Raw genomic sequence first — 26,801 nt, 5'->3', positions numbered from 1 at the left:
ACAGTGACATCACATATCTATAGTAATAATACAGAGACATGACTGTGGAGGTGAGGCAATTTGGGAATGTCACAGTGACATCACTTATATCTATAGTAATAATACAGGGACATGACTGCTGAGGTGAGGGGATCTGGGAGCCTCACAGTGACATCACTTATATCTATAGTAATAATACAGGGACATGACTGGGTGGTGTAGAGGGGGATCTGGGAATGTCACAGTAACACCACTCATTTCAATAGTAATAATACAGGGACAAGACTGGAGAGGTGAGGAGATCTGGGAGTATTTAAAGTGATATTGATGTCTCTCCCATTTAGCAGGATTACACCATACTAAAAAAGACACCATGGAATTGGCCTGCTAACCCAAGAGTCCTATATCCCTTGTGGTCGCACGGCAGTCTGCTGCAATGTTATAGATATTACCCAACTTCAGGAGCACCCTGCATACAACTACTCCCCCATGCGCACATAATGCAAGTATAATCAACGTACACACGGACACATAATTAGAGTATCACATATCTTGCTGCATATGATCCTTTGTGACAGGGCCCCGTGCAGAACAGGGGGTGGCTCTCACTTTATTCTATCCACGGCGGGAAAAGAATAAACACTCGGAATCCACTTGAGGATTTGAAAATATCTGGTCACGGCCACTCAGCACATGAGAAGGAATAACTTTACCTCAGCATTCATTATAAATGTTTTATATATATACATATATATATATAATTTAAATACAGCTATACACACAAATATCTATATATATATATATATATATATATATACATATATATAACTCATATAAATATCCCTTGTGACAGGAACAGCAGGGTTCCTAGTGACGTTAATACGTTCTTAATGTGTATGAAACATGTACTGAATGCCGATTTTGTGGATCTAGTCAGGAAACATTATGGTCGACATAAGAAACAGTATTCGTGTCGATCTCCGGGAGTAGTAACTGGGCAAAGTATCGGACTTCTGGCTCTGCAAGGGGGGTGATGGCGGGCTCTGGGAACGAGCATCTAGGCGTACCTAGCGATCAGACCCTCTGGAGCTAATGGTGTCCAGTAGCCAAAGAAGCAGAGCCTTGAAACTCACAGAAGTAGGTCTGCTTCTCTCCCCTAAGTCCCACGATGCAGGGAGACTGTTGCCAGCAGTGCTCCCTGAAAATAATAATCCTAACAAAAAGTATTTTCAGAGAAACTCAGTAGAGCTCTCCTGTGTGTGTCCAGTCTCTCCTGGGCACAGAATCTAACTGAGGTCTGGAGGAGGGGCATAGAGGGAGGAGCCAGTTCACACCCATTCAAAGTCTTAAAGTGCCCATGTCTCCTGCGCATCCCGTCTATACCCCATGGTTCTTGAAGCGTCCTCAGCATCCTCTAGGACGTATGAGAAATTAGTAATGTCATGGTGACATTCCAAGATCCCCTAACCTCCCCAGTCATGTCCCTGTATTATTACTGTAGTTATACGTGATGTAAATGTAACACTCCCAGATTCCCTCACCTCCCCAGTCATGTCCCTGTATTATTACTATATATGTGATGTCACTGTGACAGTCCCAGATGCCCTCACCTTCCCAGTCATGTTCCTGTATTATTACTATAGATATAAATGATATCACTGTGACGCTCCCAGATCCCCTTATCTCCCCAGTCATGTCCTTGTATTATTACTATAGATATAAGTGATGTCACTGTGATGCTCCCAGATCCCCCTCACTTCTCCCACTAATATAAGTGAAATCACTGTGACATCACCACCACTCCCAATGTATAACAATAATAATAATAATAATACCAGGACACCACAGGCTGCTGTCCCTGTATAATAATAACCATACACAAAAACCTGCTCCCCCCGTATTATACTAATAACAACAGGACACCCCATTCTGCTCTCCCTTTATAGTAATAATAAAATGACACCACAGGCTGCTCCCTCTGCAAAATAATAATAATAATAATAATAATAATAACAACAGGACACCATAGCCTGCTACCCCTGTATAATAATAATAATAATAATAATAATGACAGGACACCACAGGCTGCTGACCCTGTATAATAAGTGAACACCACTAGCTACTCCTTCTTTATAATAATAATAATAGGACACAACAGGCTGCTCCTCCTGTATAATAATAATAACAAGTCACCACAGGCTGCTCCTCCTGTATAATAATAATAACAGGACACCACAGGCTGCTCCTCCTGTATAATAATAATAATAGGACACAACAGGCTGCTCCTCCTGTATAATAATAATAACAAGTCACCACAGGCTGCTCCTCCTGTATAATAATAATAACAGGACACCACAGGCTGCTCCTCCTGTATAATAATAATAATAATAATAGGACACAACAGGCTGCTCCTCCTGTATAATAATAATGACAGGACACCACAGGCTGCTGCCCCTGTATAATAATAATAATAATAATAAGTGAACACCACTAGCTACTCCTTCTTTATAATATTAATAATAGGACAACAAAGGCTGCTCCTCCTGTATAATAATAATAATAATAACAATAATAATAATAACAGGACACCACAGGCTACTCCCCTGTAAAATTATAACAACAATGCACACCACAGGCTACTCCCCCTGCATAATAGTAATACTACTACTAATAACAACAACAACAACAGGACACCACAGGCTGCTCCCTCTGTATATTAATAATAATAATAATAATAATGCTTCCCCTGTATAATAATAATAATAGGACACCACTAGCTGCTTTCCCTGTATAATAATAATAGGACACCACAGGCTGATCCTCCTGTATAATAAATATAATAATAATAATAATAATAATAATAATAACTGTACACCACAGGCTGCTCCCTCTGTATAATAATAATGACAGGACACCACAGGCTGCTGCCCCTGTATAATAATAATAAGTGAACACCACTAGCTACTCCTTCTTTATAATATTAATAATAGGACAACAAAGGCTGCTCCTCCTGTATAATAATAATAACAATAATAATAATAATAACAGGACACCACAGGCTACTCCCCTGTAAAATTATAACAACAATGCACACCACAGGCTACTCCCCCTGCATAATAGTAATACTACTACTAATAACAACAACAACAACAAGACACCACAGGCTGCTCCCTCTGTATATTAATAATAATAATAAATAGGATTTTGGTACCTACCGGTAAATCCTTTTCTCTTAGTCCGTAGAGGATGCTGGGGACTCCAAAAGGACCATGGGGTATAGACGGATCCGCAGGAGCTTGGGCACACTATAAAGACTCAAAACTGGGTGTGAACTGGCTCCTCCCTCTATGCCCCTCCTCCAGACCTCAGTTAGAAAACTGTGCCCAGAAGAGATGGACATTTCGAGGAAAGAATTTTATTGTTACAAACACAGTGAGTGTCATACCAGCTCACACCTCCAACACACCGTAGAACGTGACATTCAGTAGAATGCCAGGCAACGGCATGAACAAAACACAGCCACATGCTGAAAAAAAAATATGTAACACAAATCGTGTGTCCACATAAGCGAAATTAAAAAACCCTGCATGCCATGGCATGAACAACGGTAGCAACCGCCTGGTAAAGGATATACACCACCCAGGTGTAGCCAAAAGCAACCACTGCAGACACAGTACGCACTGGGCCGGGCGCCCAGCATCCTCTACGGACTAAGAGAAAAGGATTTACCGGTAGGTACCAAAATCCTATTTTCTCCTATGTCCTAGAGGATGCTGGGGACTCCAAAAGGACTATGGGGATTATACCAAAGCTCCAAAACGGGCGGGAGAGTGCGGATGACTCTGCAGCACCGAGTGAGCAACATAAGGTCCCCAAAATCAGGGTATCAACTTGTAAGCATAGTAGAAGCGTCTGACCCCGAACAAGAATTCGCTCGGCAAAGCTGAACCGCTGAGACTCCTCGGCCATCCGCCCAAGAAGAAACCCATCTTCCCAAAAGAAGAAACCTCCACCGACTTCGGTGACGGCAAAACAGCCGTAGAACGAACATGCAAAACTTCAACACAGATTCCGCATGTAACTGACTGTATAAAAGTCTCCCCAATCAAGATGGGAACATACCAGACCCACAGGGCCTCTGTTTTTCCAAACTGAGCCAAATTGATGACCTGCATACTAAAATCCCAGGCTAGACCAAGGGAATTTGAACCAGCTAATGCCTAAGTAACCCCCGGTATCAGCGTGGGCTGATTTCAGTGAAAATCAGAAACCACTCTTGGTAGAAGTATCAACCGGGAACTCAATTCCTCTCTATCCACCTGAAAACTCAAACAAAGCTCTTGTGAGCAAAAACCACCACTTCCGACACCCGCCTTGCGGACGGCGAAGTCCATAGCCTGATCACTCTTCAAGAGAGAAATTTCGTACAGGAACTTATTAGGCTTGTCTCTACATCGGCTTGTATAGCTAAGGACGAGCTAGCTGAAAGTCCACCCTGGATACACACCGAGACACATAACTACTCCCCCAACGGTGGAAACGTTGTGCCATCAGGTCTTTCGTAGCCTAAAGATTTGAAGAGGCTACTTCACTGGGAACAACCGTTCGGCTTAGGACCTGACATTCTACCGTCCCGTCATCAGATGCAGCCGCGTTACGTCCTAATACACGCCCTAATCTTGTTGCAACCTTACCTCACGTAAAGGAAGAGGTAGTAATTTTCTATGATTAAACTATGAAAAAGTGGCTAGCCAACCCTCGCTGGCTAGACCATATTTTAAGTGGATCATCAGAGCCTCAGATCATCTTACGCTTACCACTGTCAGAAAGGTGAAAACGGAGAGGCCACCTAGACCGACTAAAAACACCCACGGTGTCACGAGGATGTCTACTGCTATATCTTGAGTGTCCTTTAACCTGGAACAATCTCCTCGAGGCCTCCCGTTGAGGAGAGACGCCAACATGTCCAATTGCGACATTCCGCAAAACCTTGTCACATCTGGGAAATCATCTCGATAATGACAGAATCTTTCACGGCTGGATATCGTGTCCGCAGAGGAAATCTATTTCCGCGTCGTTTGCCTCCGGAAAGAAGACTGCTAACATATCATTTACCAGACTTCCCACTCAACTGCAACTGTGCATCTTCTGTCATTACAGCTTTTTCCTTATTCCGCTCTAGCGGCTTATTTACGCCATTGCTGACAAGTCGTCTGGCAAAATTAACACGGCAGAACACGAAGAGTATGTTCATCTAAAATCAAGAAAGGTTACAGCAGACAAGTTTCCCAACTTGATCACATCCTCTGAAAATACGTCCCCTGGAAAGGACTGCTCTCCAGCTTCGGAGATCTGTATGCACGGACAGCAAGATCTAAACCTGGATCCCTAACCGTCATTCCTCTAGAGTGAAAGAACCGAGCAGACAGCACAGGAGCGATGTCCTGGCCGTTCTGATTATAGTCCGGTGCATGCGCAGGTGAGACCCGGACCATACTTCTACCTGGTCCCATGAAAACCGCTCTGGTATTAAACCTGCTCACCGCAAAAGGCTTCTTATGCCGCCTCCATCTGTCCTATTAATGGAACCTATTGATGAGGTGTCCTCTCAAATCCGATCCCACTCTGGATCCTCAGATCTCTTTCCACAGGAAAACCACTGAACCTTAACCGGTCAGTATCAACTCTGAAAACCAATTCAGACATCTGCGTCGTTGGGAACACCAGGCCAATCCCTGCGCCGAAGAACAATCAGAGATAAGCAACGATATGCACCTTTTTACAGGGGTAACCAGACAATCTCCTGAACGTGGCGCACCTCTGTATGGCTTCACGTGTTACCTCCCCTTCCATAGGGGAAAGGCCAGATCCATTAGAAAAAATAGCAAGGGGAAACAACCGTAACTCAGAATTTACCCCTTTGGCTTCTATAAATAACTCACCGGTCCTTGTCTATTTCTGGACTAACTGAAAATTAGTAGACAAGTGGTCACTGGAGTGGGGACCAGTCATATAGACTCAGCGACAAGTGGTGTATGTAGTGGAAACAGAAAACCACTTCCACGTCTGCGAGCCTAACAAAGCTGCAGAACACTTACCTTTTCACCTTCCACTGTGTATCGAACCGGTGAAAACGACTGCATCCCACAAAAGAATGCGTCGCCAACCGTTGTGAAGGGGATTAACTCACTAATTTACACTTACCAGCGGATACCGCCGAGATTGACTGAAGAGAGGTCACCCCAACCAGTTGTATACCTCCCACCAGGATCACCCGGAGATCTCCTCCGCAATATCTTTCCCCCCCGGTCGCACCACCTGCTGTCACGTGGCAGCCTGCTGTAATGTTATAAGAACAAAATAAATATATATATATATATATATATATATATATATATATATAGGCAAGCCTACCCACTCTGGGTAGGATATTCTATCGGATGCTTACCCGACTACAACACTCCCTCAAGTGCATACATTGCAAATAAGGTCAAAGTATAAAAATAAAATTTTCACTTAGCTGCCTGTGTATGATCCTTTGCGACCGGGCTCTGCGTCGACCAGGAGTTGACTGTCATGATTTTCTCTCCGCGTTGTGAAGAGAATAGTATTCGGACTCCTTGAGAGAAACGAAGCCAACTCGTCACGGCCAATCTAGAGCTTAACCAACAGGGCGACCAGCACATACTAAGAATACCATTAATTCAGCATTCATGGATATACATCAAGTAATACACAATAAAACACGTATATCCCAACCATGCATATATAACCTATATCTCCATATATACACATATAGATATAACCCATACGCAAGTGGTTAGTCTAGACCCGTCAGGTCCCTAGTGATAATAATCTGTGCTGATATGTCCCCGAAATGAATCTACCAGGAACGTTATGGTCGACAGGACTTAGTAAAATGTCGACATCGATGAATAGTAAGTGGGTAAAAATTAATCCGGAACACCGAGTGGTCTGAGGGAAGCCTACAATTCCAAATTTGAGGACACTCCCCCCTCATATACATATACGTATATATAGACCTACTTATATACCGGTACGAGGCCAGAACTGACAATTTTCTTTACTCAGGAGATACCATTGATGCCGACTGGGCATCCATACTCAAATGCATCTCCCCTATCGTGTTTATACACAAACACCCGCTTGCTAATACTTAATTTCCATTTATTTATTTATTTTTGAATCAAGTACCGCCATTTTTCCCTACAGCAGCCTATGAGAAAGGCCTCACACCTGCCGACGTATGTCGACTAATCGATAGTGGGTTACAAACGGGAACAGGGAATTTATGTAATATAAAAATTTGACTATGCGTCCATTATAAAACCTAATGCTATATGAGAATCACATAGCATTAAAAACCCAGTTCCCCCCCTCCTCCCGCCTGGCGGGATCTCGGGGAAATGGCGCTGATTTTATGAGGGCTAAGCTCCGCCCCTTCCCGGCATGTTTAGCCTCCGAACAATATATATATATATATATATACATATAAGGCTTTAAACTGAGCAGGGGGCTAGATAAACCCCCTGTATGTACCCTTTTATGCACCACAATACAGCTCCCCCCGTGCCCCGAACCTCGGAAAGCGTTGGTGCGTGGGAGCGACAGAGCGCAGCGTCCCGCTGTGTTATGGTGCCCTGGCGGAGTGAAAACACCCGGTGACCGGGTATGTTCCCCCGCCCGGGATTTTTAACAAACGCTGCCCAGGGCACTCCCCCCCAGCGCCCTGCACCCATGGAGCCGGCGGCGGGGAGAAAATGGCGCGCAGTGCGCTATTAAACACTGGCGGGGGTCCGGGGACACGGAGCCTCGGCCCCGCCAGCATAAATAATCATGCTGCACAGTGCTCTCTGTTGGCGGGCGTCCGGGACACGGAGCCCCGGCACCGCCAGAGAGCCGCTCTGTTTGTCCCTCTCGGCGCTCTGCCCTACTGGTGTGCAGAGCGCAGTTACACGCTGGCGGGGTCCTTGGGCACCGGGCCCCGGCCCTGCTGGACTTTATGTAAAATAAGATGTCCGAGGGCGCTCCCCTCCCCAGCGCCCTGCATCAGTAAGAATCAGCGGCGGTAGAAAAAGGCGCGTAAAGCGCTACAGTACGTTGCCGGGGCACGGGGATCCGGAGCCCCGGCCGTACCTGGTATAAAGCACAAAAATTAAAAATATATATAAATAAATAAATATAAACAAATATGTATAATTATACACTGGCCCCCTGGGGGGGGGCTGACCACTGAGGGAGGGGGGAGGGGGGTGCTTTATGCTGACGGGGGTTAGGAACTACAATGCCCAGGCACTGATCCACTTTCAATGTCAGACCCCAGAAAACCCCAGTAACTGCTGCCCAGGGCGCTCCCCCCCCAGCGCCCTGCACCCTGAGAGTGCGTTGGTGTGTGGGAGCATGGAGTGTAGCACGACGTGTTACCTCAGTTACTGAAGTCTTCTGCCGTCTGAAGTCTTCTTTTCTTCTAATACTCACCCGACTTCTTTCTTATGGCTTCTGTGAGGGGAATGACGGCGTGGCTCCGGGAACAAGCAGCTAGGCGCACCAAGTGATCGAACCCTCTGCAGCTAATGGTGTGCAGTAGCGGAGAAGCAGAGCCTTGAAACTCACAGAAGTAGGTCCTGCTTCTCCCCCCTCACTCCCACGATGCAGGGAGCCTGTAGCCAGCAGGTCTCCCTGAAAATAAAAAACCTAACATAAAGTCTTTCAGAGAAACTCAGTAGAGCTCCCCTAGTGTGTGACCCATCACTCCTGGGCACAAAGGCTAACTGAGGTCTGGAGGAGGGGCATAGAGGGAGGAGCCAGTTCACACCCAGTTTTAAGTCTTTATAGTGTGCCCAAGCTCCTGCGGATCCGTCTATACCCCATGGTCCTTTTGGAGTCCCCAGCATCCTCTAGGACGTAGGAGAAATAATAATAATAATAATAATGCTTCCCCTGTATAATAATAATAGGACACCACTAGCTGCTTTCCCTGTATAATAAAAACAGGGCACCACAGGCTGATCCTCCTGTATACTATGACAGCACAGGATGCTACCCCTGTATATTATGACAACACAGGCCACCCCCCGTATACTATGACAACACAGGATGCTACCCCTGTATATTATGACAACACAGGCCACCCCCCGTATACTATGACAACACAGGCCACTCCCCCTGTATACTATGACAACACAGGATGCTACCCCTGTATATTATGACAACACAGGCCACCCCCCGTATACTATGACAACACAGGCCACTCCCCCTGTATACTATGACAACACAGGCCGCTCCCCTTGTACAGCACAATGCCACAGGACACAACACCTGTAATGTCCCGTGTATAGAATTACGGTAACGGTGGGGTCTGTGCCACTGTATTACAGTAACGGCGGGGTCTACGCCACCTGTATTACGGTAACACCGAGGTCTGTGCCACCTGTATTACGGTAACGCCGGGGTCTGCGCCACCTGTATTACGGTAACTGTGAGGTCTGCGCCACCTGTATTACGGTAACGGCGGGGTCTGCGCCACCTGTATTACGGTAACGGCGGGGTATGTGCCACCTGTATTACGGTAACGCCGGGGTCTGCGCCACCTGTATTACGGTAACTGTGGGGTCTGCGCCACCTGTATTACGGTAACGGCGGGGTCTGCGCCACCTGTATTACGGTAACGGCGGAGTCTGCGCCACCTGTATTACGATAACGGCGGGGTCTGCGCTACCTGTATTAAGGTAAAGGCGGGGTCTGCGCCACCTGTATTACGGTAACTGTGGGGTCTGCGCCACCTGTATTACGGTAACGGCGGGGTCTGCGCTACCTGTATTACGGTAACGGCGGGGTCTGCGCCACCTGTATTACGGTAACGGCTGGGTCTGCGCTACCTGTATTAAGGTAAAGGCGGGGTCTGCGCCACCTGTATTACGGTAACTGTGGGGTCTGCGCCACCTGTATTACGGTAACGGCGGGGTCTGCGCCACCTGTATTACGGTAACGGCGGGGTATGTGCCACCTGTATTACGGTAACGCCGGGGTCTGCGCCACCTGTATTACGGTAACTGTGGGGTCTGCGCCACCTGTATTACGGTAACGGCGGGGTCTGCGCCACCTGTATTACGGTAACTGTGAGGTCTGCGCCACCTGTATTACGGTAACGGCGGGGTCTGCGCCACCTGTATTACGGTAACGGCGGGGTATGTGCCACCTGTATTACGGTAACGCCGGGGTCTGCGCCACCTGTATTACGGCAACTGTGGGGTCTGCGCCACCTGTATTACGGTAACGGCGGGGTCTGCGCCACCTGTATTATGGTAACGGCGGAGTCTGCGCCACCTGTATTACGATAACGGCGGGGTCTGCGCTACCTGTATTAAGGTAACTGTGGGGTCTGCGCCACCTGTATTACGGTAACTGTGGGGTCTGCGCCACCTGTATTACAGTAATAGGACACTAGAGTGTCAGCCACCTGTACAGGGATAATGCAGCACCAGAGGCTGCTCCAGCTGCACTATAACAAGGCACCAGAGGCTGCTCCCCCTGTAGTACAGAACCTGACACCAGAGCTGCTCAGCCTATAGAATAATAATAATAATAATATCATTACCTGCTGCCAGACACAGCAATGGCTGCTCTCTGCTCCTGCTGCCTTGTGGGAATGATAGAAGGAAGGCGGAGCTCAGACCAGGGGAAAATGGCCGCCGCTCCTGACGTCACTACTCGGCCAGGGAACCTATTGCTGCTGCCGGACTGGTCTACAAGAAAATGGCCGCCGGCCTCCTGCACTGAGGACATGTGTGTTAACATAGATTACATAGGCCGGGGCTGTGGGCGGGGTGTAGTAGGGGAGGACCCAGTAAGCAGCCTTTGCCAATCATGCCCTACTTCCTGCTTGTGCGTTCCACCTTACTTCCGGACTGTGCGGTCCACATGCAGGAAGTGAGTTTTCATCGACTTTTGCAGCCTCCCAGTGTCCGTGGAAATCAGGTAATAATGTATTACTATACAGGGGGAGCAGCCTGTGGTGTCCTGATATTATTATTATACAGGGGGAGCGGCCTGTGGTGTCCTGTTATTATTATTACACAGGAGGAGCAGCCTGTGGTGTCCTGTTATTATTTTTATTATACAGGGGGAGCAGCCTGTGGTGTCCTTTTATTACGCAGGAGGAGCAGCCTGTGGTGTCCTGTTATTATTATTATACAGGGGGAGCAGCCTGTGGTATCCTGTTATTATTATTATACAGGGGGAGCAGCCTGTGGTATCCTGTTATTATTATTATACAGGGGGAGCAGCTAATGGTGTCCTGATATTATTATTATTATACAGGGGGAGCGGCCTGTGGTGTCCTGTTGTTATTATTATTACACAGGAGGAGCAGCCTGTAGTGTCCTGTTATTATTATTATACAGGGGGAGCAACCTGTGGTGTCTTGTTGTTGTTGTTGTTGTTATTATTTATTATTATTATTAATATTATAATAATACAGGTTGAGCAGCCTGTGGTGTCCTGTTGTTGTTATTATTATTAGTATTATTATTATACAGGGGGAGCAGCCTGTGGTGTCCTGTAATTATTATTATTATACAGGGGGAGCAGCCTGTAGTTTCCTGTTGTTATTATTATTATTATACAGGAGGAGCCGCCAGTGGTGTCCTGTTATTATTATTATTATTATACAGGGGGAGCAACCTGTGGTGTCCTGTTATTATTATTCAGGGGGTAGCCAGTGGTGTTCTTTTATTATTATTATTATTATTATTATTATTATTATTATACAGGGGAAGCAGCCTGTGGTGTCCTGTTATTATTATACTGGGGGAGTAGCCTGTGGTGTAATTTTATTATAATTATTATTATTATTATTATAATACAGGGGTGCAGCCTGTGGTGTCTTGTTGTTATTTTTATACAGGGAAGCAGCCTGTGGTGTCCTTTTATTATTATTATTTTCTCATATGTCCTAGAGGATGCTGGAGACTCCGTAAGGACCATGGGGTATAGACGGGATCCGCAGGAGACATGGGTACACTATTAAGACTTTGAATGAGTGTGAACTGGCTCCTCCCTCTATGCCCCTCCTCCAGACCTCAGTTAGATTCTGTGCCCAGGAGAGACTGGACACACACTAGGGGAGCTCTACTGAGTTTCTCTGGAAAAATCTTTATGTTAGGCTTTTTTATTTTCAGGGAGACCTGCTGGCTACAGGCTCCCTGCATCGTGGGAGTGAGGGGAGAGAAGTCAGACCTACTTCTTCTTAGTTCAAGGGCTCTGCTTCTTAGGCTACTGGACACCATTAGCTCCAGAGGGTTCGATCACTTGGTGCGTCTAGCTTAGGGGTGGGCAACATACGCCCCGCGGGCCGGATGCGGCCCGCAAACCGAACCTGCCTGGCCCGCTACCTCCCACCAGCGCGCAATCACAAGTGGCCCGACAGGCTGAGCTGTTTATGATTGCGCTGCATCACCTCCAAAGCTGCTGCCGGCGCCGCTGAGGAAATCCTGGTCGCGGGTCTCGCGGTCGTGTCACGTGATGCCTCACGTCAGCCGGTCTGCTGACCGATTTATTTAATTTTTTTACAGAGGACGGGAGCTCAGCCAGGTTGTGTTTGCCACGGTTGAGGCTGCTGCGTAGTCCTAACGTGAGAGTGGGAGACTGGCTGCTGGGCTGGCTGCCTGTAGCTCCTGCAGCTCCTCAGGTAGTTCTCGCATGGGGTTTTAATGGAGCCGGACGAGGTGCAAGGGTAGCGCCAAAGGAGAACAGGCTGAACCAGTGACTGTCTGTCTCCGGTGCTCTCACTGACTGCAGTATTAGTCAGTTCTGTGCCTCACAAAACGGGGAGACTCGGTCGACGGGTAGGGGAGAGGGGAGGTAATTTATAATAAATTAAGATGGCTGGGTGTGGCACATACTGCCCCTATCATGCTGCTAATATTATCAATAACAGCATAATTGTTTTCTTTTGGGATTTTTTTTAATACTGGCTTATAGTGGTGTTTATACATTGTATGTTTCTTTGAGCCTGCGGGGAAAGGGGGGGGAGCGGCCCTCCGATATTCATTAGAAACTGTTCGGTGGCCCCCCAGCTTAAATAATTGCCCACCCCTGGCCTAGCTACTTGTCCCCGAGCCGCACCGTCACCCCCCTCACAGAAGACAGAAGCCGGGTGAGTATGAGAAGAACAGAAGACATCAGACGGCAGAAGACTTCAGTAACGGAAGTAAGTACAGCGGTAGCGCTGCGCTCCATGCACCCACACACCAACGGCACTCACAGGGAGCAGGGCGCTGGGGGGGAGCGCCCTGGGCAGCAGTTACTGAGGGTCTTTTCACTGGCAAGAGTCGGGGCCCGGGCACCGTGTACGATACCCCCGCCAGTATAAAACAGCGCGCCATTGCTCCCACACACCAACGGCTTTACAAGGGTGCAGGGCGCAGGGGGGGGAGCCCTGGGCAGCAATATCCTCTCCATTAAGCCTGGTTAAACACGTATAGAGTGCATAGGCACTGTATACGGACCCCTGCCAGCATAAAAAGCTAAAATATTAGCGGGGCTGAAGCGCGCCAAGAAGGGGCGGGGCTTAGCCCTCACAACATGATTCAGCGCCATTTTCTACATGTCCCCGCCAAAACAGTGTACAGTGTAAACGAAGGGGGGGGGGGGGGCACAGTGTTTTAGTGCAATATAGAGGGAAATATAGCACTATCTTATATAATGGGCATGTAATCATTGTGTTGTGCATATATGTCTGTGTGTTCCCTGTCAGAGATACCCACTATAGCTTTTTAGTACACGTGTCGACATGTGTGAGTGCTAGGTCGCAAACAGCTATGGGATTCTCTCTGTCGGCATCGCCGACTCCTGCTGATACTTAATTCAGTAGATGGTGTCAACAGGTTAGTAATTGTATACTTTTCAAAGTAAACACTGTAGTGGAGACACAGTAGTATGTGGGTGTAGGGGAGACACAGTAGTATGTGGGTGTAGTGGAGACACAGTAGTATGTGGGTGTAGGGGAGACACAGTAGTATGTGGGTGTAGTGGAGACACAGTAGTATGTGGGTGTAGGGGAGACACAGTAGTATGTGGGTGTAGGGGAGACACAGTAGTATGTGGGTGTAGGGGAGACACAGTAGTATGTGGGTGTAGGGGAGACACAGTAGTATGTGGGTGTAGGGGAGACACAGTAGTATGTGGGTGTAGTGGAGACACAGTAGTATGTGGGTGTAGGGGAGACACAGTAGTATGTGGGTGTAGGGGAGACACAGTAGTATGTGGGTGAAGGGGAGACACAGTAGTATGTGGGTGTAGGGGAGACACAGTAGTATGTGGGTGACCCTGTCGGCGCCAACTGATATTACCGGGTGAAAATGAACATGCTGTAACTAACCTGTGTATATATATATATATATATATATATATATGTATGGTACTGTTCCATGGGCCTGTACCTCGAGCACAGACATGGTAGTATTTGTGGGGAATTGTTATTAAAATTATTTATGTATACTTTCCTCGGACCCTCGGGGTCGCAAGAATGTTATTTTGCCTGGTTACTACTCCCTGCTGTCGATGAATACTAGGTTTTCTGTCGACTATAAGGTTTCCTGTTAGATCCACAACTGGGGCATTCAGTACATGGTCATACACATTCAGAACACATTGATGTCACTAGGGACCCGACGGTTCTGGACAATCCGCTTATATGTATGGTGTGTGTGTGTGTGTGTGTGTGTGTGTGTATGTATATATATATATATATATATATATATATATATATATATATATATATATATGATATGTGTGTATTACATTATGTATATTCATATTATGATTTCTAATGAATGCTGAAGTAAAAGTATTACATAGTAACATAGTATCTGAGGTTGAAAAAAGACAATTGTCCATCGAGTTCAACCTATTTGTGGTCTCCTATGCATGATGATTTGACTAAAGTTTCTGACTGATGCTACTGTCAGCCATTGCATTTTATCCCTATTTATAGTAACTATAATGCATGACTATGCACCATACCCCTGGATATCCTTATCCAGTAGGAATTTATCTAACCCATTCTTAAAGGTGTTGACAGATTCCGCCATTACAACTCCCTCGGGCAGGGAATTCCAAACACGTATTGTCCTTACCGTGAAAAAGCCTTTACGCCGTATTGTGCGGAATCTCCTCTCCTCTAACCTGAGCGAGTGTCCACGAGTCCTCTGTGTTGATCTAACCAAAAACAGGTCCCGCGCAAGCTCTGTGTATTGTCCCCTTATATATTTGTAGATGTTGATCATATCCCCTCTTAGTCTCCGCTTTTCCAATGTAAACATGCCTAGTCTTTCAAGCCTTTCCTTGTATTCCATCGTCTCTGTGTCCTTAATTAGTTTGGTCGCCGTCCTCTGTACCTTTTCAAGCTCCAGGATATCCTTTTTGTAGTATGGTGCCCAGAACTGTACACAGTATTCAAGATGTAGTGCCAAAGTGGGGTGGTATTTATCAATGTACAGGGCGCATATATTAAATTTGAAACATTAAATACATCCCTTAGGTTACTGGAGAGATGGTGATTCCTTAGTGTGATAGCTTGATGGATTATTCTGGAGTTTTCTTCCTCCTCTCATAAAATCATGTAAGGATCCAAATGTTCATAAAAGACAGAAAGTAGAAAAGAAAATGTGTAGAACAGTTTTTCCACCAGTCAAATATTTCCACAACATTAGGAACAGGAAGGCGTACCCCACTCATATGGAAATTCTCATAAAGGTATCTTTAGTAGACCTTCAAATATTCATCAGATGCGTACCCCAGGGTTTATTTCCCAAAAAATAGTAAAATATGATAATACAATTATCACAAAAAGTAAACAAAAATTCAAACACTAAAAAGACAAGTCCGGTTTTTAAAAAACGTCCCAGGTTACTCACAGTACAGTTTGTTCAACGCGTTTCGGTCTCTCATGAGGACCTTGAAATAAACCCTCTTTTTAAATTGAGAAAGTGGAACCTTTTCCTGGTTTTTTCCGTGTATCCTGTGTGGAAAAACTGCTTAAAACCCGTGGATAAAGATACCATTATAGGAGTTGAACATCTCCATATCTAGTGAGTTGTGGTACGCATCTTGCCTGCTGGTTGAATATTTGAAAGATACCTTTATGTATATGTTCCAACTGTTGTCTGTGTAAGTTGGGGTACGCATCTGATGAATATTTGAAGGTCTACTAAAGATACCTTTATGAGAATTTCCATTACTTCATCTGTGTGAGTTCTGGGTACGCCCCTGCAATTTAAATCTCCAACACTTCTACTGATATAAAGATACCTTTATGGGTTTCCACTCACTTGTCTTTGTGTGAGTGGGGTACGCCTTCCTGTTCCTAATGTTGTGGAAATATTTGACTGGTGGAAAAACTGTTCTACACATTTTCTTTTCTACTTTCTGTCTTTTATGAACATTTGGATCCTTACATGATTTTATGAGAGGAGGAAGAAAACTCCAGAATAATCCATCAAGCTATCACACTAAGGAATCACCATCTCTCCAGTAACCTAAGGGATGTATTTAATGTTTCAAATTTAATATATGCGCCCTGTACATTGATAAATACCACCCCACTTTGGCACTATAGATTGTTTTTTGTAAAACTAGGTGATTTTTACACTGGTTTTTGTAGTGGACGGGCTGCATTGCGCCACACGAACAAATAGCTCAGAATAAAACCTTTCAGTATTCAAGATGTGTCCTCACTAGTGATTTATATAATGGGAGTATAATACTCTCGTCCCTAGCATCAAGACCCCGTTTTATGCATGCTAATATCTTATTAGCCTTCTTTGCTGCAGTCCTACTTTGGGTACTACTGCTTAGCTTACTATCTATGAGGACACCTAAGTCCTTTTCCAGTACAGAATCCCCTAGTTTTACCCCATTTAGTAGGTAGGTGTAATTTTTGTTCTTGTTACCACAGGGCATTACCTTACACTTGTCTGTGTTGAAGCGCATTCTCCATTTGGCTGCCCATGCTTCTAATTTAACTAAGTCGTTCTGAAGAGACTCGGCATCCTCCTCTGTATTTATAGCCTTACACAATTTGGTATCATCTGCAAAAATTGACACCATGCTCTCTAGACCTTCTGTTAGGTCGTTAGTGAAAATATTGAACAATAGCGGTCCTAATACTGAGCCTTACGGCACACCACTTAGCACTTCAGTCCAAGTTGAAAAAGATCCATTAACCACAACGCAGTGCTCCCTATTATCTAACCAGTTTTTGACCCAAGTGCATATTGTGCTTCCTAGCCCTGATTCTTGTAGCGAACGCTTTGGAAAAGTCTAAAAAGATTACATCCACCCGTCCCAGTGCGTACTGTGGGGGTCATTCCGAGTTGTTCGCTCGGTAATTTTCATCGCATCGCAGTGTGAATTCTCTTAGTGCGCATGCGTAATGTTCGCACTGCGCATGCGCCAAGTAACTTTGCTATGAAGAAAGTATTTTTACTCACGGCTTTTTCATCGCTCCGGCGATCGCATTGTGATTGACAGGAAATGGGTGTTACTGGGCGGATGTACGGCGTTTTAGGGGCGTGTGGCTGGAAACGCTACCGTTTCCGGAAAAAACGCAGGCGTGTCTGGAGAAACGGTGGGAGTGCCTGGGCGAACGCTGGGTGTGTTTATGACGTCAGCCGGGACCGAAAAGCACTGAATTGATCGCACAGGCAGAGTAAGTCTGGAGTTACTCTAAAACTGCTAACTCGTTTTTGATCGCAAAATTGCGCATACATCGGTCGCACATTTAAGAAGTTTAGATTCACTCCCAGTAGGCGGCGGCTTAGCGTGTGTAACTCTGCTGAAATCGCCTTGCGAGCGAACAACTCGGAATGAGGGCCTGTATCTGCAGTTATTGGGTATGGTTACACTCTTGTGGTGTTTCTTTTCTGTCAGGCTGTTGCTGACGTTGTTCATGCCATGGCATGCGGTGTCTTATTATTGGTTGTGTTGACACACTGGTTGTGTTACATATTCTCTCAGCATGTGGCTGTGTATTTTTCATGCCGTTGGCTGGTATTCTATTGAATGCCACGTTCTGCGGTATGTTCATGGTGTGAGCTGGTATGACACCGTGTTTAGTCAATAAATTCTTTCCTCGAAATGTCCGTCTCCCTGGGCATAGTTTCTAACTGAGGTCTGGAGGAGGGGCATAGAGGGAGGAGCCAGTTCACACCCATTCAAAGTCTTATAGTGTACCCATGTCTCCTGCGGATCCCGTCTATACCCCATGGTCCTTACGGAGTCCCCAGCATCCTCTACGGACTAAGAGAAAAGGATTTACCGGTAGGTATTAAAATCCTATTATTATTATTATTATTATTATTATTATACAGGGGGAGCGGACTGTGGTGTCCTGTTATTAATATTATACAGAGGGAGCAGCCTGTGGTGTCCTGTTAATAATAATAATAACAGGACTGCTCCCTCTGTATAGTAATAACAACAACAGGACACTACAGACTGCTCCCCTTGTATAATAATAATAATAATAATAATAATAATAGTTTTATACAAGGCGAGCAGCCTGTGGTGTCCTGTTGTTGTTATTACTATACAGAGGGAGCAGCCTGTGGTGTCCTGTTATTATTATTATTATTACAAGGGGAGCAGCCTGTAGTGTCCTGTTGTTGTTATTACTATACAGGAGTAGCAGCCTGTGGTGTCCTGTAATTATTATTATTATTATTATACAGGGTGAGCAGCCTGTGGTGTCCTGTTATTATTATTATTATTATTATTATTATTATAATACAGGAGTAGCAGCCTGTGGTGTCCTGTAATTATTATTATACAGGGTGAACAGCCTGTGGTGTCCTGTTATTATTATTATTATTATTATTATTATTATTATACAGGAGTAGCAGCCTGTGGTGTCCTGTAATTATTATTATTTTTATTATTATTATTATACAGGGTGAACAGCCTGTGGTGTCCTGTTATTATTATTATTATTATTATTATACAGGGTGAGCAGCCTGTGGTGTCCTGTTATTATTATACAGGGTGAGCAGCCTGTGGTGTCCTGTTATTATTATACAGGGTGAGCAGCCTGTGGTGTCCTGTTATTATTATACAGGAGTAGCAGCCTGTGGTGTCCTGTTATTATTATAATACAGGGTGAGCAGCCTGTGGTGTCCTGTTGTAATTATTATTATTATTATTATTATTATTATACAGGGTGAGCAGCCTGTGGTGTCCTGTTATTATTATACAGGGTGAGCAGCCTGTGGTGTCCTGTTATTATTATTATTATTATTATTATTATTATTATACAGGGTGAGCAGCCTGTGGTGTCCTGTTATTATTATTATTATTATTATTATACAGGGTGAGCAGCCTGTGGTGTCCTGTTATTATTATACAGGGTGAGCAGCCTGTGGTGTCCTGTTATTATTATACAGGGTGAGCAGCCTGTGGTGTCCTGTTATTATTATACAGGAGGAGCAGCCTGTGGTATCCTGTTATTATAATACAGGGTGAGCAGCCTGTGGTGTCCTGTTATTATTATACAGGGTGAGCAGCCTGTGGTGTCCTGTTATTATTATACAGGAGTAGCAGCCTGTGGTGTCCTGTTATTATAATACAGGGTGAGCAGCCTGTGGTGTCCTGTTGTAATTATTATTATTATTATTATTATTATTATACAGGGTGAGCAGCCTGTGGTGTCCTGTTGTTGTTATTACTATACAGAGGGAGCAGCCTGTGGTGTCCTGTTATTATTATTATTATTACAAGGGGAGCAGCCTGTAGTGTCCTGTTGTTGTTATTACTATACAGGAGTAGCAGCCTGTGGTGTCCTGTAATTATTATTATTATTATTATTATTATACAGGGTGAGCAGCCTGTGGTGTCCTGTTATTATTATTATTATTATTATTATTATTATTATTATTATTATTATTATTATTATACAGGGTGAGCAGCCTGTGGTGTCCTGTTATTATTATACAGGGTGAGCAGCCTGTGGTGTCCTGTTGTTATTATACAGGGTGAGCAGCCTGTGGTGTCCTGTTATTATTATACAGGGTGAGCAGCCTGTGGTGTCCTGTTATTATTATACAGGGTGAGCAGCCTGTGGTGTCCTGTTATTATTATACAGGGTGAGCAGCCTGTGGTGTCCTGTTATTATTATACAGGAGTAGCAGCCTGTGGTGTCCTGTTATTATTATAATACAGGGTGAGCAGCCTGTGGTGTCCTGTTGTAATTATTATTATTATTATTATTATTATTATTATTATTATTATTATTATACAGGGTGAGCAGCCTGTGGTGTCCTGTTATTATTATACAGGGTGAGCAGCCTGTGGTGTCCTGTTATTATTATTATTATTATTATTATTATTATACAGGGTGAGCAGCCTGTGGTGTCCTGTTATTATTATTATTATTATTATTATTATACAGGGTGAGCAGCCTGTGGTGTCCTGTTATTATTATACAGGGTGAGCAGCCTGTGGTGTCCTGTTATTATTATACAGGGTGAGCAGCCTGTGGTGTCCTGTTATTATTATACAGGAGGAGCAGCCTGTGGTATCCTGTTATTATAATACAGGGTGAGCAGCCTGTGGTGTCCTGTTATTATTATACAGGGTGAGCAGCCTGTGGTGTCCTGTTATTATAGTGTTCCTTCTAGGCTGTCTCAGCAGGGTGCTGCACTCTGCCCTGTCTCAGTGCACCCTGCAGGACCATAAATCGCCCCCTTGTATACAGAATGCAGCAGTCAGAGTGCAGGTTACAATGTTGTCGTCTACTCCCTGACCACCTCTGATATTGGAACACAATTTCTATCCTTAGTGAACTGGATGGCAGAGGAGGCACTGTAATAACACAGCACTCTGATAAAGAGGGAAAGAACAGGGTAAGCAGTGAGCATGTACTGCTTACAGTATTTCCCCAGTAGAACAGACTTATTTTTTTCCTATATATTTTAACCCATTGTTTAACTTTTCTGTTTTATAACACATAGAAGACTAGACATATACAGTACGTTTCTCAGTATAGATGTTAGGGGTCTTATATGTATGTATGGGTATATGATTTACTAAATGCAAAATGTATGTACAAAAACTATAAACATATGCGCTATGCTTTGTGTGCAAAGCGTCACATCAAAAATGTGCCCTTCAAAACAAAAATGTGCCCTTCAAAATAAAAATGTGCCCCCTCAATGCTCAGCACCCTGCCCTAAAAATATCCTAGAGTGAACACTATATTATAATACAGGGGGAGTAGCCTGTGGTGTCCTTTTTATTATTATTATTATTATTATTATTATCATTATACAGGAGGAGCAACCTTTGTTGTCCTATTATTAATATTATAAAGAACGAGTAGCTAGTGTTATTTTTATACTGGGGTGCAGCCTTTAGTGTCGTTGTCATTATTATTATTATTATTATTGTTGTTATTAATTTTATTATATGTAATTGTGGGGATTGAAAATATTGCTCAAATTCTAGGATATATTAAAGCAAGGACCATAATATCCCTGGCATGTGTAACAGGTGATAATTGGAGCAGTATGAAGCAAATGTATATCACACTCCTCGTAGTGTCACTGTGACATCACTTATACCTATAGTAATAATACAGTGACATGACTGGAGAGGTGAGAAGGTCTGGGATAGTCACTCTGACGTCACTTTTTATATATATATATATATATATAAATAATATAAGGACATGACTGGGGAGGTTAGGGGGTCCGGGATAGTCACTCTGATGTCACTTATATATATAGAAATAATACAAGGACATGACTGGGGAGGTGAGGGGGTCTGGGAGTGTCACTTTGACATCACATATCTATAGTAATAATACAGGGACTTGACTGGGAAGGTGAGGGAATCTGGGAGCATCAGTGTGGCATCACTTATATCTATAGCAATACAGGGACATGACTGGGAAAGTAAGGGGATATGGGAATGTCACAGTGACATCACTAATATCTATAGTTATAATACAGGGACATGACTGGGGAGGTGAGGGGGACCTGGGACTGCCACAGTGACAAGAGAAAGAAAGTAGACTTCTTTGTGAGCGCACTCTTGTGAAGAAATAATGAGATATTCTCAAAGAATAAAACTTAACTTTTATTACAAATGATTAATAAATTATTTAATCTCCTGAGAACAAATAATGTCTCCTGACGCCTTTCCATTGCCTATCTCCTGCCACCCGCACCCTGCTGCCCACCTGCCTGTCACCTGCCACCTTTCACCTGCCTGTCACCTGCCACCTTTCCCCTGCCTGTCTCCGGCCAACTTTTCCCTTGCGTGTCTCCAGCAACCTTTCCCTTGCCTGTCTCCTGCAGCATTTCCCCTGCCCAACCTTTCCCCTGCCTGTCCCCTGCCCAACCTTTCCCCTGCCTGTCACCTGCCACCTTTCCCCTGCCTGTCTCCGGCCAACTTTTCCCTTGCGTGTCTCCAGCAACCTTTCCCTTGCCTGTCTCCTGCAGCATTTCCCCTGCCCAACCTTTCCCCTGCCTGTCCCCTGCCCAACCTTTCCCCTGCCTGTCACCTGCAACCTTTCCCCTGCCTGTCTCCTGCAGCCTTTCCCCTGCCTGTTTCCTGCAGCCTTTCCCCTGCCTGTCTCTTGCAGCCTTTTCCCTGCCTGTCTCCTGCCACCTTTCCACTGCCTGTCTCCTGCCACCCCCTTGCCTGTCTCCTGCCACCTTTCCACTGCCTGTCTCCTGTCACCCCCTTGCCTGTCTCCTGCCAGCTTTGCTACACCATCGGCTGGATATGTGAAACCTGAGGTCACGGAGACTGTACGCCGCAGCTCCATGAATGAGGCCATGAAATTTCCATCAGGAGACCCTGTCCCTTCACAACCAATTCTCACCCTTACACCACTTCATGGCTGCAGCCATACTCGTCTGACAACTCAGGACACATAGAGCACATGCTCCATACGGGTCGTGCACATGAGCGTTGTACCGAACATCAGTTCATTGTGACTCCACCCACAATAGCGCTACACTCTATATCAGGCCCACTATGCAGTACAGCCTTATGGGGCTGGGTCACAGGAACCTCGGAGACACTGACCAGGATTCTATGGCTGTGGGGAAATAGGAGACTTAATGACCACTCTGTTCCATATTTACTATGTTACATGTGCAATATGTTTTATGTGTTATATTTATTTCAGGAACTCCAGCTGTGAGGAACGGAGTCTTAATTACACATCACATGTTCTGTATTCTCTCTGATTCACCGAGGATGGACAAGGACAGGAGTCACAGGACTGAGAGTATAATAAAAATCACCCTGGAGATCATCTATCTACTGACTGGGCAGGTGAGTGGATTTGGGAGCATCACTGTGACCTTATATCTATAGTAATAATACAGGGACATGACTGGGGTGGTGAGTGGATCTGGGAGCATCACTGTGACCTTTTATCTATAGTAATGATACAGGGACGTGACTGGGGAGGTGAGGGGATCTGGGTGCGTCACTGTGACATCACTAATATCTATAGTCATAATACAGGGGTATGACTAGGGAGGTGAGGGAATCAGAGCGTCACCGTGAGGTCACATATCTATAGTAATAATACAGGGATGTCACTGGGGAGGTGAGAGGTCTTAAAGCATCACAGTGACATCACTTATATCTATAGTAATAATACAAGGACATGACTGGGGAGTTGAGAGGATTTTGAAGCGTTACTGATAAGTAACTTATATCTATAGTTATAATACAGGGACTTGACTGTGGAAGTGGGGGGATCTGGGAGCGTCACAGTGACATCACTTATATCAATAGTAATAATACAGGGACATGACTGGGAAGGTGAGGGGATCTGGGAGCGTCAGAGTGATGTCACTTATATCTATAGTAATAATACAGGGACATGACTGGGAAGGTGAGGGGATCTGGGAGCATCAGAGTGATGTCACTTATATCTATAGTAATAATACAGGGAAATGACTGGAAAGGTAAGGGGATCTGGGAGCGGCGCAGTGATGTCACATATCTATAGTAATAACACAGGGACATGACTGGAGAGGTGAGGAGGTCTGGGAGCGTCACAGTGAGATCACTTATTTCTATAGTAATAATATAGGGACGTGACTAGGGAGGTATGGGGATCTGGAAGCGGAACAGTGATGTCACTTATATCTGTAGTAATAATACAGGGACATAACTGGGGAGGTGAAGGGATCTGGAAGTGTCACAGTGGCATTGCTTATATCTATAGAAACAATACAAGGTTATGACTGGGGAGGTGAAGGGATCTGGGAGCATCACTTTGACGTCACATATATCTATAGCAATAATACAGGGACATGACTGGGGAGGTGAGGGGATTTGGGAGCGTCACAGTGATGTCACTTTTGTCTATAGTAATAATACAGGGACATGACTGGGGATGTGAGGGAATCTGGGAGTGTCACAGTGACATCACATATATCTATAGTAATAATTCAGGGACATGACTAGGGAGGTGAGGCGATCTGGGTGCGTCACAGTGACATCACTTATATCTATAGTAATAATTCCGGGACATGACTGGGGAGGTGAGGGGATCTGGGAGTGTCACAGTGACATCACTTAAATCTATAGTAATAATACAGGGATATGATTGGGGAGGTGAGGTGATCTGTGAGTGTCACTATATCATCACATATCTATAGTAATAATACAGGGACATGACTGGGGAGGTGAGGGGGTCTGGGAGTGTCACAGTGACGTCACTTTTATCTATAGTAATAACACAGGGACATGACTGGGGAGATGAGGCAGTCGGAGCGTCATAGTGAGGTCACATATATATATAGTAATAATATAGGGACATGACTGAGGAGGTAAGGGGATCTGGGAGTGTCACAGTGACATCACATATCTATAGTAATAATACAGGGACATAACTGTGGAGGTGAGGGAATCTGGGAGTGTCACAGTGACGTCACTTATTTCTATAGTAATAATACAGGGACATGACTGGGCAGGTGAGGGGATCTGGGAGCATCACAGTGACATCACATATCTATAGTAATAATACAGGGACATGCCTGGGGAGGTGAGGGGATCTGGGAGTGTATATATTGATATATTCTGTCTCCACCATTACACAGGATTACACAATAGTGAAGAAGACATCCAATGAGTATGAGACACCCAGCAGCCATCCCCGTGTATCAGGAGGACTGAGTAGAACCCACAGTCCAATCACGGTGCCTCCACCTCACTCACTGACACATGAGAGACACCATGACAAGAAGATCCTGGAACTCGCCAACAAGATCATTCAGTTGCTGACTGGAGAGGTGACTACTGGGAATGGGGCATTATACAGTAGCAACAGGGGATGTGTCTGGACGATGACTGGATAGGTGACTGCTGGGAATGGAGCATTATACAGTAACACCAGGGAAATTGTCTGGGTGATGACTGGAGAGGTGACTGCTGGGAATAGGACATTATACAGTAACACCGGGGGACGTGTCTGGGTGATGACTGGAGAGGTGACTGCTGGGAATGGGGCATTATACAGTAACACCAGGGGACGTGTCTGGGTGATGACTGGAGAGGTGACTGCTGGGAATGGGACATTATACAGTAACACCAGGGGATGTGTCTGGGTGATGACTGGAGAGGTGACTGCTGGGAATGGGACATTATACAGTAACACCGGGGGATGTGTCTGGGTGATGACTGGAGAGGTGACTGCTAGGAATGGGACATTATTCAGTAACACCAGGGGATGTGTCTGGGTGATGACTGGAGAGGTGACTGCTGGGAATGGGACATTATACAGTAACACCAGGGGATGTGTCTGGGTGATGACTGGAGAGGTGACTGCTGGGAATGGCACATTATACAGTAACACCAGGGGATGTGTCTGGGTGTTGACTGGAGAGGTGACTGCTGGGAATGGAGCATTATACAGTAACACCAGGGGGACGTGTCTGGGTGATGACTGGAGAGGTGACTGCTGGGAAAGGGGCATTATACAGTAACACCAGGGGATGTGTCTGGGTGATGACTGGAGAGGTGACTGCTGGGAATGGGGCATTATACAGTAACACCGGGGGATGTGTCTGGGTGATGACTGGAGAGGTGACTGCTGGGAATGGGACATTATACAGTAACACCAGGGGATGTGTCTGGGTGATGACTGGAGAGGTGACTGCTGGGAATGGGACATTATACAGTAACACCAGGGGATGTGTCTGGGTGATGACTGGAGAGGTGACAGCTTGGAATGGGACATTATACAGTAACACAGGGGGATGTGTCTGTGTGATGACTGGAGAGGTGATTGCTGGGAATGGAACATTATACAGTAACACCAGGGGATGTGTCTGGGTGATGACTGGAGAGGTGACTACTTGGAATGGGACATTATACAGTAACACCGGGGGACGTGTCTGGGTGATGACGGAGAGGTGACTGCTGGGAATGGGGCATTATACAGTAACACCGGGGGACGTGTTTTGGTTATGACTGGAGAGGTGACTGCTGGGAATGGGACATTATACAGTAACACCAGGGGATCTGTCTGGGTGATGACTGGAGAGGTGACTGCTGGGAATGGGACATTATACAGTAACACCAGGGGATGTGTCTGGGTGATGACTGGAGAGGTGACTGCTGGGAATGGGACATTATACAGTAACACCAGTGGACGTGTCTGGGTGACGACTGGAGAGATTACTTCCGGGAATAGAGCATTACACAGTAACACCGGGGATGTGTCTGGGTGATGACTGGAGAGGTGACTGCTGGGAATGGGACATTATACAGTAACA

At 45.3% G+C, this 26,801-nt stretch overlaps 2 protein-coding genes across 2 annotated transcripts in view; one reads left to right on the top strand and one right to left on the bottom strand.

Moving 5' to 3' along the window:
* The window catches only part of LOC134984804 (gastrula zinc finger protein XlCGF26.1-like), a 139,917-nt gene that overhangs the window by 60,478 nt on the left and 52,638 nt on the right, over window positions 1–26,801 (bottom strand). The window lies entirely within an intron of this gene.
* LOC134984802 (oocyte zinc finger protein XlCOF7.1-like) overlaps window positions 10,900–26,801 on the top strand; it is a 32,755-nt gene continuing 16,853 nt past the window's right edge. Inside the window, exons 1-3 of the mRNA XM_063950284.1 lie at window positions 10,900–10,977; window positions 23,192–23,340; window positions 25,125–25,316. Of these exons, the coding sequence (XP_063806354.1) occupies window positions 23,233–23,340; window positions 25,125–25,316 (300 nt within the window). The 5' untranslated portion in view covers window positions 10,900–10,977; window positions 23,192–23,232. The remainder of the gene's footprint in view (window positions 10,978–23,191; window positions 23,341–25,124; window positions 25,317–26,801) is intronic.

This window comes from Pseudophryne corroboree, assembly GCF_028390025.1.
Source record: "Pseudophryne corroboree isolate aPseCor3 chromosome 3 unlocalized genomic scaffold, aPseCor3.hap2 SUPER_3_unloc_81, whole genome shotgun sequence".
Classification (NCBI taxonomy): domain Eukaryota; kingdom Metazoa; phylum Chordata; class Amphibia; order Anura; family Myobatrachidae; genus Pseudophryne; species Pseudophryne corroboree.
The sequence above is the reverse complement of the archived record's forward strand: the minus strand, read 5'-3'. Positions and strand labels throughout refer to the sequence as shown.